Source organism: Atractosteus spatula, chromosome 12 (genome assembly GCF_055471065.1).
Source record: "Atractosteus spatula isolate fAtrSpa1 chromosome 12, fAtrSpa1.hap1, whole genome shotgun sequence".
NCBI classification, from domain to species: Eukaryota; Metazoa; Chordata; class Actinopteri; order Semionotiformes; family Lepisosteidae; genus Atractosteus; species Atractosteus spatula.
Genome location: NC_142717.1, coordinates 30123533 through 30138534, shown reverse-complemented (window position 1 = coordinate 30138534; position 15002 = coordinate 30123533). Strand labels below are relative to the sequence as shown.

The 15002-nt window shown below is 38.1% G+C and overlaps 1 protein-coding gene across 1 annotated transcript in view; it reads right to left on the bottom strand.

Moving 5' to 3' along the window:
• Nucleotides 1-2354: 2354 nt before the first annotated feature.
• Nucleotides 2355-15002, bottom strand: part of nkd2b (NKD inhibitor of WNT signaling pathway 2b) — a 47302-nt gene continuing 34654 nt past the window's right edge. Inside the window, exons 4-10 of the mRNA XM_088929591.1 lie at nt 9949-10009; nt 7264-7391; nt 6509-6604; nt 5484-5631; nt 4951-5035; nt 4398-4525; nt 2355-3708 (exon numbers count right to left, since the gene is read on the bottom strand). Of these exons, the coding sequence (XP_088785717.1) occupies nt 3101-3708; nt 4398-4525; nt 4951-5035; nt 5484-5631; nt 6509-6604; nt 7264-7391; nt 9949-10009 (1254 nt within the window). The 3' untranslated portion in view covers nt 2355-3100. The remainder of the gene's footprint in view (nt 3709-4397; nt 4526-4950; nt 5036-5483; nt 5632-6508; nt 6605-7263; nt 7392-9948; nt 10010-15002) is intronic.

The window sequence follows — 15002 nt, the reverse complement described above, 5'->3', positions numbered from 1 at the left end:
GGCTTGACAGTGAAATGCTTCTAAATCTGTACAACTGTGCTTTGGCGCTGGCTGCAGGAACTCTGGGTAAGACCCTGACTGTGTTACGAGTTGAGTTCTAATAAATGGATTTCTTCGATTTGAAGGAGGAAAAAGACCATTTCAAAAAATGTGTCAGAGAATTGAAAATCAAAGATCTTCCAAAGCCAAAATATTCTGTACTTTACCTCTCCTCACCATGACACTGATATGTCTACGATACATCCTTTTAAAGAGCTTCCAGATTTCCAGAACTGTTCTGTTTATATATCAGCAACCTGTTTCTCTTTTGCTCACACCAGAAGAAGTCAATAGTCAATTCAATAGTCAAAACATTTATTTTTACTTTCATATCACATGCTCTGTGCATTTCTATTACTTTTGCTGCTTGTTCAAAAAACTCTTAAAATTTTTAAACAAAACCTCTCTCTTAAAAACCAGGTATCCCTATCCCCTTATAATCCTTATATTGCCATGCATAGGATCCTGTAGTTCTGTTTTATACATTGTAATGCCTGTAAACATATTCTCAGGTATGACAGAGTGCACAGATTTATAAAAGGAGTAGGAAATAATCGAAAGTAAAAGATGGTTTACTGTTGGGGTCTGTGAACTGAAATAAAGTCTCAGCAACAAGGTTTTTCATCTGCTTAGGCAAATAATGATGTGCATTGTAATCAATGCATGTTGGTGTCAAACAAAAGGAGAAGCCGGGCAAAACAATATTAAATGAAAGGTTTACTGTGAATAAACCAGTGCTAATACTGAGCTATTTTAGGAACATCATCCATTACATACAGCACCTGGAAGTCATGTACTGTAATTATCATATGGCACCCAAGAAATTTGTGTGCTCTCATTTCAGATTAAAGGTTTCCTTATCACCCCTGAAGTATATGAAATCTATTAGGGAACAACATGGAAGATGCCTTTGTCAAGTACAAGGAATAGCAAAAGTGAAGAGGGAGCACTGGGGATGAAGTTAGCGGTCAGGGGACAGCTCATGAACCCACAAGCAATTGTGTACATGTGACTTTGGTTATTGTAATAGGGAAAATCCAGCATGCCATTTGTCTTTTTACTGTAACTGAAGCACAGAGCATAGCAGCCAAATAAAGGAAGGACTCTGTCCATGTGTATCAATCAAAATGACAAGCGTCAAAAATGAGCACATTTACATAAAAAAAGTTTGTCTTGTCTTACCTTGTTAATGTTTTATCTTCACGGCCTAGATTGCCAAGGAGTTAAAAAAATGGATACAAATTTAAATAATGGAAATAAGGTTTGTTTCTATTTATTTTTATATCTTCATGAATTTTGTCCCCCAGATCCTTACACTTTATTTTTCCATAATGCTCATTATTTTAGTGCTGTTTATTTATACAATACTATTGACACCTGGTGCTTGAGTACTGCACTATACATGGTTCATAAGTAACTTATGAACTAGGAGTCAAGACTGGAAACAGTGCTAATATAAACCAATTAAGTGATTCAATTCAAGTCCTGTCTGGAGTGAAAATTAATGCACAGCAACAGGCCAGGACTGGGACTGAATAATTACATTAGATTACAAAACCTAGACATTTCATATGCCATTTTTCATATGGTTGCTTGATAGATACAGTATGATCCTGTGGAAATACATATCATTTACGAGCCACTGAATATAAGTAGCAAGTTATACAAGTGCACTTTAATATAAATATATACAAGGTTACACACCATCGACGAAGGCATATTTGCCACTGAAATAATGATTTTCAGGAGCCTGGAACATGCTTGCTAGAATATACTGTAGGTCTACCTGCCTTCTTGAAAGTCATGCTCACTACAGATTGCTGGAGGGGCTACCCCTGAGATAGCTAAAGGAACAAGGGGCTAAATCCTTAAAGCTCTTTTGCGATGTAATCTTTGAAATACTCATCTTAAAAACAATTATAAAAAACTGATCCTTATAACTAAAAATATATTTTTAAATAAAAGTAAGAAGTTTAGAGAATTTTAAATTGAAATGTCAGCATCCTTTGAAAATGTCAGTTCTGCCATTCTGGTCTTGTCTTCAACAATAAACTTATTAATAGGCACAATCCAAGTCCTTATCACCTGATGATTGAATACAGAGCTACAAGATCAGCAGAACTGTAGGTCTCCAGGAGCAGGGTCTAATAATTTGGCTTGCAGGTCTTGTAAATCACTCCAGGAACACAATGCTGATGCCCATAAGAACACGAAACTGAACACCTCTTCCACTCCATGTGATAGAGAGGGGACAACAGAAACAGAACTAGGCAAATTAATGCCATCAGATTTTATCAAAAACATCACAACAGCAGTGAATGAAAAAATAACTTTACTAATACAAAGCTTAAAATCTTGTTGCATTTAATAAGGCATTTCGCTCTATAAAATAAAAAGAACACTATTTTTAATAATCAAGTTTATTAAAATATATAAAAGACACAGTGATATGTAATATATAACTACATAAAGTTATATATGTATATTTCTGTAGATTTTTATATATAAAAAGATATTTTGCATTTAAATGGCAGTGGTGATTAACAAGTTTCAAATGTCCAAGTCAGCAGTCTACAGTATGCTAGGCTTCCACCTGCAACACCTGACACCTGAGATCCATTTGTTGAGCACACAAATTGTGGTGAATCATAAAAACAGCTTTCAACATTTACTCTCATCCTTCTGGGACAAGAAACAAGATCACAACTTCCGTCTCGGCAAGAACTATACAAGTAGCACCAATTTTGTTTTCTACAAGGTGTGAAAGATTCCAGCAGGAGGATTTGGAAACCCTTTTCATAGGTTTGACGAGCGAATGCTTTCAATAACGTTTTTGAATAACAAGCGAACGCTTTCTATAAACGCGCTTAAATGGGTTCTTTTCATATCCAGCTGCTGTCCCACACTTTCCAAGGCTTTCACCACAGGGTGGCTGACTGGTAAATGAAACCATGAGAAGAGGTGTGCGGAAGAGGTCTCTAGTCTGGACACTGGTTTTCCCTGCCCGTTTCCACAAGGTGGCAGTGCTGTATTCCTGGCGTGTCCTAGCAGGAGGTGGCGGTCATGTCTGGTGGTAGTGGTGGTAGTGGTGGTGGTGATGGTGTTCATGGTGGTGGTGATGCTCGTGTCTCTGCACCACGGGCATGATGTAACCCCCGTTGTGGAGGGCTGCCGAATAATCGCGCTTCGGCTCCTGCTCCACCACGGCCGGCTGGCAGTGGCTGCCCTTTGAGGGGGAGAGAACTTCTCTTCCTTTTGGTCGCAGCTTTTTGTGGATGTGCTGCTGGGGCAGCTGTACCGAGGGCGGGGGCTGCTGCTGCTGCTGGAGGTGGTATACATCCTGCCCCCCGATTCCAGCCTGTGAGGTGGCGTGGGGCGCGTAGTAGGTGTGGCATTTGCTCGACTTGCCCCCACCAGTTCCTCCCAAAACTCCCGGCCCCCTGGAGGTGCCTTTGGGAGACTTCAGGAACTGCTTCTCCAGGCCTTTCCCCCTCAGCTGCCCTTCCAGGCCCCTGTTCAAGGGGTCTCCCGGCAGAGGGAAGTAATCGCCCAGGACTTGGGACCGGCGGTGCTGGATGTTGTTAGCCTCGGCCTCCTGAGACCGCGAACGGCTTTGTGAATGAGAACTCTTCCCATGTTGCTCCTGTCTGAGCTGCAGTGGCGGGGACCCTAAAAGAGAATTGTTATTGTGGTAACCAAGTTCATATTGAATTGTCTCCACTCTATTCCATTTCCTTCAACTCCAATAATACTGAAACCTTCCCTGTGAACTGGACAGTACTTGTTGGTCTAGAACAAATGATCACGTGGGTAGCTGCGTCAGAATGCGTAGGCTGCAAAGGAAATGGAAATTTGTTCCTTTGCAACAAATGATCACGTTTAGAAGGAAGGAGCTCCAGGACACTGGAATGTTTATTGTTCAAGGCTTAATGTCAAAAATGTTCCTTTTGTCAACTAGCTGAGGTCTGCAGACCGTTTACTCATGTGGGACATAAATGTGACTTGGTGCAATGTTTTTAAAAGAAACAAAACAGTTTTCATTAATTAGATGAGTATTTTGGATTGTGACAAGTAATAGGATTTCCCATAAGTGCCCTGACAGAGCAGGACAAAAGTGGAGATTTAGTTCTGTGTTTTTAACGATTCTCATAGTTAAAATAATACCTACACTCAGCCAAAGAATACATTTTCTTCTACCTCTACCCTTTAATAGGCATACAGCAGTGCAGAACCAATACAAATTTTATGACCCAATAGTTAAAAATATTTTGTTTCTGGATACACAATCCTTGGATACACAACGGATACACAACAGTTCATATACTGTATATCCCAAGGACTGCATTGCAGAGTTGTACCTGCTTCAAATCTGGATGTATAGTTCTCTATCCCAGCCAGGTCCAGGTAATGATTTCTTCTTTCTGTGTTCTCATCCACACAGTAGTGGTTGCCTTCATTGGGGGGTGGCTGATTGTTGTTTGGTTTTCTGTGGGAAAACCAGAAATGACACACCCTTGTTTAACTCGAGGAATTTAAAAATGCCATTCCTTTACAGTTGTCTTTTCCGCCCTTGGTAATGCACATTATTTTCCTTTTCATGCCCCCCCCCCCATTTTGTGAACTGGCCACTGATGGTAAAATGATCTACACCTGTGGCTGGAAGGTTGCTGGTTCATATCCCGCGGCCGTCAGGGGAATCCTACTCCGTTGAGCCCCTGAGCAAGGCCCTTAACCCCAACTGCTCCAGGGGCACGGTAGCTTCTCTCCCTGTCTGTGTGCCTGTGTGTCTCATGGAGAGCAAGTTGGGAAAAAGACAAATTCCTAATACAAGAAATTGTATATGGCCAATAAAGCGATCTCATCTACAGATTTTCTATTTTCCCACACGGCAAACCCAGCACATCTCACTACCTGATGTGAGTGGAAAGCCGTCTGTCCCCACAGCGGTCATCTTCCAGGTGTGCAGGTTCACCTCTGCAGCGGGCAGCTTCTCGATCTAGAGACCAAGCACAGGAGTAAAGAGGAAGATTAGCCAAAAGCTGGTACCTTACAAAATGACACCCCAACACCCTCAAAGATTAAAATTCTGCATGATACACATGGCCTAGAGCAGTAACTCATCCTTACACCCAATGAGAATATATACACTTGGTAAAGAAATACGAAGGTCTTAATATAAAAATCACGGAACGTTTGATGGTTTCTTGGGAATAGAAATCCTTAATAGTTACAAAATATAATGAAAATTGCAGGACTGGTGCAATAAATTGCAGCTTCCTGTAGTTTTGTGCCAACAATAACAGTGCCAGAGCACACACAGTTTGCAGGACCCAACAGCTCACAGTAATCAGCAGACGGACAGCCTCTCTAATGGCCTAGTGCAAAGCAATGATCAGCCAAATGCAACTCAACCGGGAAATCACACCCCTGGCAGGGCAACATACCGAGCCCAGGTCCAGAAGCGTCCTTCTTCTTGCCAGAGGGCTCGGGAGTGACAGTCAGCTTCACTCGCAGCGTCTTGCTGCTGTTGGAGGAGTGATTCACTGAGGCATCGACCACTTCATAAATGGTGTGCATTAAACTGGACATGTCCTGCAATCCAAATGCAAATGGTGCAACATTGGTCTTTCGTGTGTGAGATTCAGGATGTTATTGGCTTTCAATGAAGACTGCTTACATATATATAGTATAAACTGGCACCTCTTCTTAAGGCCCCAAATTATTCTTCGCTGAAAAAATATTCAGTGTCTGTATAGAGTCTGCATCTGTAGGAGTTCAGAACGTTTGAGATGTAGTATATAATGCATTTTTTATCTCTTTAATTTAATTCCAGGTTTTAGCTGAGGCTATTTTGGAAACAAACCCATTACAATAAACTGGGTCTGTGGTATACATCTAGGATAAAAAATAATGAGCCTTTTTTTTTCAGTTTCTCTAAATTCTCAGGCCTGGTGGTTCATCCAGCTGGATCTTATCCCAGTTTCTGTAGTGTTAAGTGGGCTGGGAATGTAGGACTCCCTCCCAGGATGGGGGAACTCAAACTCGTTCATTTAAGAGTTTACAACCCCCCTGCCAAGAACGCTGGTACTCATTTATTCAGTAAGGTATTCTGGATCAACTGGGCTGATGTACTTGCTCAAGGGTACAACGGTAGTGCCTACAAACTCCGCACCTCACCATACTCTTCCAAGTTTCACTCCAGTGTTTCACTCAAAAACAAAAACCACAAGAAGTTTGTAAGATTTAGGTTTTTCCATTTGTTTTGGACTAAAAATGGCATTGAAATGTTTTTTTCCCCAATACTTGTCACAAAGCACCGTAACAAGAAAACAGCACGACTATAAAGTAACATACCTATCAGGATAGGTATCTAGTTGGAATTTTAACCAGGTTTGGTTAAACATGGCTTCCTAAACAGACAAAGGGAAACTCTGAATGTCTAATGTGGAGTCTCAGGGCAGCACCTCACCTCTTTGGTGACTTTCCCACTGTTATCAAAATCATACAACGTGAAGACCCACTCCTGCCTGTTGTCATCTTCCACAGACACGTCACACTCCAGCTCCTAGGAACACAAAAATAAACTCTCATTTCCACTGGGAAGAGACCGCAAAGAAGAAATAATTCTTCCCCTCTACAAAAGGAACCTTTGTGCAGTCCTGATACGTTCGATTTTATTTGGCTGGGTTTATTTTGATTTAGCTTTTATAAAACTTTCCGCAAGATCCAGGACAAAGATTGAATTTCAGGCCAACATTTTAACTCTGATCACCTGCGCCTGGAAAAAGTCCTGCACTTTGTTTTTGCCTTTTTTCCTGCTCCAGGAAAGGATTTTAACCACAATTCTCGGTTACAGGTCTTTTGGCAGGCACTTCAGTTCGGCAATATCTTGTAACTGGATTGTAATTAGAAAAATAAACTGTGGGAGTGTAATCTAGACTACTGAAGAACAGAGCTAGCAACAGTCTGAAGAAGGAATAAATATACAAAGCCTATATAAAAGAGGAAGGACATCTGTCTTGGTTTTAATTGCACCGCCAGGTTTTCTGTTTATATAACTCAAATTACCTTAATTGAAAACCCTTTAGTCATTTGTAAAAATTGGAGGGGGAAGCATCTATAGCAGAAAATAAATCCATAATTCCTTACTGATGTTCACAAACAATTTGGGCTCTTCCTTCTGTAAAACAGACTAGCATTTGGAAATGTGACATCTCAACTTACATCTAGGTTGATCCTCTTTCTTCCACTCCCTTTACAGAGGTCCTTCGTGATCTCTTTCTCCCCATCCTCCTGATGAACATACTGGGTGTAACTCTCACACCCCTCAGCTTTCTCCGGCGGTAGCACCACTGCAGCACAAAACACAAGGTCATGCACCTTTATAATGTTAATGCTCCTTTTGCACCTGTGTGGGTTTTGTGTTCAGCAGGTTCCAAACGTACCAGTGCAAATTCCTGTACCTGACACGTACTGACGAATAAAAGCGATTCTGATTCTTTTCACTGACCAGCAAGTCATTGTTTGCCTTATTTAGGTCACTCAACTGTTAACTCTCATATACAGTACTTAATGAAAGCAATAAGTATACTCAGTTTTTCAAACTAAATAAGACGTTGTGCTTTGTTTAACCTGTAGAATAATTCTGTAATTAACTATCTTTTTAATTATACAGCATTTCCACTTTTCCATCTTGGTTTTGAACACCATATTCCCATGGGATTCACTAATAACACTGAAATGCATACCAACAAGAGGAGGTCATTCAGCCCATACAATTACAATACAATTTTGCTCACAGCATATCTGTGATAAAAAGTGAAGTGAAAATAAGAAACTTCCTACACTATGGTATGTGGCAAATTTCTGAAGGCACTTAAGGTGTTTTTCTAATGTTTGGAATGTTCACCAAGAGTCATCAAAATTCATCGGAATTTTCATTAAATATGTTTTGCCTATTTCAAATGCTTTTATCTGAGAGGCATGATGCCCATAGTGTGTAAAGGGAGAGAAATTTACTGGTTCACACCATATCAGGTATAATTATTTAAGAGAAAGAAAAATCCTCAGCCAGCTGGTGAGGAATTCTGCTTTGAAACTGGCACAAGGCACAGGGCAAAACTGCTTTGAAACTGTACATAGGCTGAGTATCTACAGTACTCATTTATTACCATTTAAACAGAAATACTACCAAAAATCCATGAAGAAAACCAAACAGGATGGAAAAGCACCAGTTTAAATGTGGCACTTACCCACTACACACAAACTAACACCTGGTTGTAACACATTGTAATAAATGGGCACATATGTAAGCAGAATTAATCAGGAACAACAATATCACAGATTGTTAAAAGCACATTAACTAAAATTTATACATACTAAGACTAGTATCCATGCTGTACACATGTCAAAACCCTGTTTAAGGCTTTCTATAAAATGGAAAAACATTTAATGGAAATGCAGTCTTTAATATTTTTCCAGATGGGTGTGACAGAACATGACAGGGCAAATGCAGAGGAAGTGAATTTTCTCTTAGTTTGGAATTTTATTTTAAAGATATTCCAACTGCGAACCATTTCCCTTTCCTTGCCGGCTCTAAACAATTTTACTTTACAAAAAAGTATTAAAAACCGTGGCTGACCTTTTACTCAAAGGATCTGACACAAACTAAACTACAATATGTGCTACACTGAGCTAAACTGTAACCCTGTTTTCAGAATCAGCATAATTAGCCTGGTATAGACTGATCAGAAAGAGGATGTTTTTTTAATAAAGGCAAAGAAAAAACAAATAAGATGTGCATATCCAGTGCATTCAATATATAAATTTGGATTTGTGTAATGAGTACATTCTCTTAACATTTCTTTATTTTTTAGAATTTTACAGAACAAACAATAATTGCTTGCTAACCATTTAAAATCATTGTGGAAGGGCAAAAAACCACAAACCTTTGAAAACAGTCACACTTGTTACCAATCCTTACTATCCAGTGTACTTCTTCAGGATCAACATTAAAACATAAGTGAAAACTACTGTATGTGGAATTGCATTCAATATTGAGAACGTCTTTATCTAAAGAGTTGTGGAATGTGGTACAAGTATCCAGCCAAGTTGTAAACATGAATGGATTCCAAATAAATGATTACTAATCAAAATGAAACTAGTTGGGCTGAACTCTCCTCTCGTTTGTAACCAATGTTCTTATGAGATACGATTAGCAAACCAATTCTATTGCAAGTCCTTCAAATCCGCCAATATAAGCCCACAAAAGGCCACTTTGTTAAAAACTAGGTCATTATTACAATTTTATAATTAAACATTCAGAGAAGCATACATCCTTATCAGTATGTAACTTTATGCCGATAAGATTACGAGGTTGATGTGAGCCCTTGAAATGAAGCAATGAAGGGATATAATTCTGATAATTTCTACTTATAGAACTGTCATTTATTTACTGTAAAAAAGATCTTACAATACAAACTTCAATAAAGACAAATATGAACATTGCCCATTTCATCATTCACAGACAGAAAAATATAGTTAAAGCCCTGCTATATTGTACATCTAAAAGCTTAATGACAGTGTCATCTGATAACAACACTTACTAATCTTAGAAGTAATAATTACTATTTTCGTCACAAAAATAATTACAAAAACATGTGGTTAAGAAAATGACACCATCAACTAAGTCATTATGACCTATTATATATAATAGCTAGTATTTCTGTTTTGTTCAGCTGTTTCCTTCATAATAAAGTGAAGTAAAAAACTTAACTTCATAACCGATCAATAAAATACAACAGAGATTCTCCCTTAACACACTCTGTCTCTAAAGATTTTCTTTGAATTTGCATAGTTAAGTAATATTAGCAAAAAAAAATAAACAGAAATTTGTAATTTTGTATTTACCCTCTAGGGGACAGTGATGCTCAAAGAACTGGCCATCTTTCAGCTCTCCACTTTGTAACTCCTGCAGAGAGAGAGAGTGTAAGTGAATCTACAGGACTTCAACCACAGACACAATGAAAACAAACATTTCAGGCATAAGCATTTCCTACACCGAAAGGTCTGAGATGTGAGAACTGGGAATGAGTCCCACTAAACTCTTTGAACATCTGCATGGTTATTGTGTTTCACTGTCTGGGTCAGAAGATTGCAACTGCAGCCAAATCTTTAAAGCCTGGTCCAAGTTTTAGAAATCTTTTATATCCAAAGAGCCATATGTACTCTATCTTCATCCTCCTTGAAAACTGTTCACCGCATTTGGCTTTAGCTATTCATACTTCACAGGGGAAAGAGCTGTGCTTTTCTGAGAGAAAAAGGCCTGTTGTGTAACATCTTTTCAACACAAGACAAACTGACTTGACACAGTGCATGATTTATCAAATTGAAAAAGTACAATTATGGTTTTATTTGCCAAAGTGTAATGAGGTTTGATGATTCCAACGTAATAATACATCAGTGACAGTATTATTAATAGTATTATAATTGGTCAAAATGTAGATCATGAATCAAATACAAAAACAACTAAATTTAAGTTTTAAACAAAGCTTTATGTGTATAAAAGACTGAAGCCAGTGTGTGTGAAATGGGACTATGCTGAGTCTATGACCACTATGATATGATGCACTGTCTATCTATGCAAGCAACCCTTTCTAATGGGCAAAATAAAACCTACAAGTAACTGAATTGCAATTCCCTGAAAAGGGATTCCTCAAAAGGGATCTATTCAGCATTACAAACCTGAAATGTCACTTTTGTACTTTGACCTTTGATACAGGAAATGGATTTTACGGTGACAAAATACACCATTCTGTGTCCTACAAAGGCAGCAATGGGTTTATAAATCTGCACACTTCAAATTAAATCTACATTCACTGCATTGGTATTGACTGTGGTAAATCATCACAGCTTATTAAGAAAAACAGCAGAATGAACTGAAAACATTGAAATGACATTGTACAATTGTATAAAAACAATTTAAATACATAGGGGCCACTTAAAATACAGTGAAGTTCATAATTGTTTCCCCTTTTTTCCAGCATATAGTTGTAAATACAATGTTTTCCAGCCAGTAATCATTGAAATTCTAATGATAAAAATAAAGTTTATTTACTATAATTACATTTTACAATACATAAATGCATTTCAATAAAGGCAAAAACGAACATCTGCCTGCTTCATCAGTCGCAAACAAAATACACTCCTATACATCTTAAAAGCTTAATGACAGTGTTAAGTCTGATAGCACCAGTTACCAATCTTAGAAGTGATAATTACTTTCTGCTTTGGAGGAATTTCAGTTGAAACCTAACCCTATAATCTTCCTTAACCATCCTGAGTAGGAGCTCATGTGCCAGTGGCCAGGCTGGGGCACAATGGAATTCAACCTGGGAAGCAGCCAGGAGCCTGGAGGCAGCAACATGGACTAAAGGTTAGGACTTGTATCCGGAAGGTTGTGGGTTCAAGTCCCAGATGGGCACTGCTATTGCACATTACTGCAATAAACAGTCAGATGGATACCAATGTAAGTGGCTCTAGATAAAAGCATCAGTGAAACACAGAGACATAACCTCATTTGAGCCAAGTCTGTTTTCTTTGATTACCTCCTCCCCCGCCATGGTGAGACTCCATCATGTCATACAATTATCTGCCTTCAGAGGCCAGTGAAAAGTCCAGCTCTCCCTAAAACAGAGGTAAATGGCTCGTCTCCGAGCCTCCAAAAAGCAGCTGCCATTAATCAAGGACCCCAGCAGGAGATCTCCCTGCAACTTTTTTTTTCTAGAGCAAGTTAAACTCTAGACCCCTTTTCATTCAAGCCCTCTCTAATTACACAGGTCCACTGGAAGGAAGGAGGTGGCGTTAGGGTCGAAACTGGATTATAATCTGGGGTAAACAGTTTAGCTTTTGGTTTCAAATTTAGAAATTAAAAACACATTAAAACAAATACAAATACACTCAATGCCAACTGATTTGTTTCGAAGCTAGTTTCAAATTTAATATTTCTCTTATATTTGAAAGGATAAAAAATACACCATTTTACAGAATATGTCTTTATTTCATGTTTATTTGCTAGTTCACTGTACTGATTTTGCCAGGGTATCCCAGATGTGTGCCTTATATCACTGCTTGCTTGGTTTTTCAATGGCATGGATTTTGAATCAAGAAAAATCTTCTCTCAAAGTGAAAACAAAACTTCAAAAGGCAAAAATATCTGGTGTTCCCCTAGGATCAATCCTTGGGCCAAGCACCGTCTGAAGTTTACAGCCTTTAAAATCAGGATCACATCCACAACCTTCTGCACAACAGTTAAACTAAGGGGAAAGATGAGTCAACACAAACTTATAGATGACAATAGTAGTGTGGCTATTTTCTACTTCTTTAAAAAGGCGTCTTTGATTAGAACCGATAAAGTAGTTGAGCATGGAATCGATAAAAGGGCTCATAATAATTCCCTATTGGCCAAGTAGCTCATCTGACTGCTAGTAACTCAATGATGTGAAGATGTAATTTATCCATTTTTTTTAAAGAAGCCCTGTATTGGCTTCAACACCATGGTTGGCAAGATTGTTTCATACCATCTCAACCCCTTACCTTACTATTACCCAGGGTGCAGATGGACCAGATTTACGACTGAAACACCCATTGTACAAAATCAGAACTTGAAATGTCATCATCATGAGAAAATTACATTGCTGTTAAATTTAACATATGAACAGCTCTTCACAAATGAATCTTGCTTAATGAAAATATTGCTTAATGAAAAATAATGCGATCATAGGTGAAAAGTGTCCAGAACAGGTTAATGAGAAAGAGAAAGTCCTATTTTTAATACTGTATGCTTCCAGCATTTAACTCAGATTTTACTGTAAAATTAATTGCATCAAGTCATGTGTCATTTATACTGAGAAGCATTAAAAAACAAAACAAATGAGCACTGGAACCAAAAGTATTTATTGTGTTCTTAATGTGCCTCAGTATACAATTAAATAATATTGCCCACTGGGTTGTTGTGAAGCACAAATGTGCAAGCCATATGTTTAACTGAGAACAGCTATAAACCTGAGGGTATGAGGGTTTCCATCTCATTAACAATGAAGCACTGTTGGTTGTGATGATGCCATTGTACACTGAACAGAGCATATGGCATTCAACAGTAAGATGTACTTTTATTTTTAAGCTCTCAAAGTGCAAATGCAACCATGGTCTTCATAACAGAAAAAAAGCAGATTGATTGAGCTCAAGTAATATGTTACCAAACCAGTTATACTGTACAATAACAAATATAGAAAAGTTTATAATTTCAGGTTAGACCTAAAACATTAGCATATTCATAATTCTTATCTTTCCAAGTTCTCAAACTAAATAGCACAGGGTGCACAACAGCTGATGGCTTACAAACTCAGGAAAACTGAACTAAAATGTTTTGATCTTTAGAAAAATATGAAGTGGATTAAGTTCTTTAGGAAGCCAGACTGCCCATGAGTAAAATTGATACACTTTCTGTTATATTCATAATCATGTAGTAAATTGCTTGTTTGTATGTATACTTCCCCAATAAAAACTAATATATAAAAAAATGGATTTTTTTAACTAGAGCGACACCCATATATTTAAATCCATAGTTGTCCTGTCAGTTTTTTTTAATTATATTTTTCTGTTCAAACAATTCAACTAGCAGACACCATTCGTAGGCTACTAATATTCATATGTTCTTATATATAATTTGCTGTTGAAAGACAAGTCAAACAGAGAAGATCATACATTCATGCTGATTTTATTGATGGGTGTTATAAGACCAACCTAAATCTATATTTTATGGGATATTATCTTCTTTTTTCTTTATGCTTTTGCAACCCAGATGTTTTGGATGGTACTAATCACAACTCCCGACATGAGTATTATAAAACTTATAAAAGTTGTATTAAAATATTGACTTTGAAATAAATCTGTACAGTTTATCATATTTTCACATGCCTTGTCAGTTATACTTAAAGCCTCAAATGAACCATAACATTATGTATTTTATTCTCTTTCGAATGCATCAGTGCATGGTTTTAAACTTTGAATTTTTGGGGGGTTCTTATTTTTCCCATCCAAAGAGAGCAGTGAAACTTGTTTTATTGCAAAATGACCTAGATTAGCAATATTGCACATATACTGCAAAGCGGAAGATTTGGTTATCTATGCACTGTCTCACATTGAAAAATGTTTAGCAGACATCGAGGGCTGACAAAGGCTTCCTCTTGTCAAAATGTGTTCTAAAAAGAGCTGTGGCAGTGTGACTCAATAACTATATTGTTTTGGCTTCATCGGTCACTACATTCACTTAAAACTATGCAAATGGAATCCACACGAAGTTGTGTTAAAAATCTATTTTTCATTCTCAGGTTGTGTGAACAATGAGGTTCTTGAATACAGTCAGCCTACAACAACAGAAAACACATCCAATTGTCTTATACACACCCATTGCACCCTCTGCGGTTATCAAATTGCATGGTATTCAGATTAGACTAAGGAAAGCCAGAGCTGGAGTTCAACGCAGAAGTTTATATTTCCAGATCTGTAGCAACAAGCCTGAGAAAGCACAAAAAAGGTGAAGAACTGTATTGTACAACTGATACATGCATCAGACACCATGCAAACAGTGACAGACGCTTGGAAAACAAAGTACAGAAGGAGCTGGCTGGTTGTTCTTATGTTATGCAGCATCATTGCCAAGCATCCTTCAGCCCTGCCTTTTGACAGTCTTTCAAGTAGGATTGAGTTACTGAGCGAAGCTTTCATTGCTAAAAACCAGGTGACACCAGGCAGCTCTCTAGCTTGCCTCGACCTCCCAGTCTTCATCGTTTAAGAACACTACAGATCTTTGTTTCTACATTTCCTGTCACACAACACCAGGCATGGCTTATCAATCCGTCAAAAAGCCATATTCAAGGAGCTGCACTTCAGTCAGCATCTCT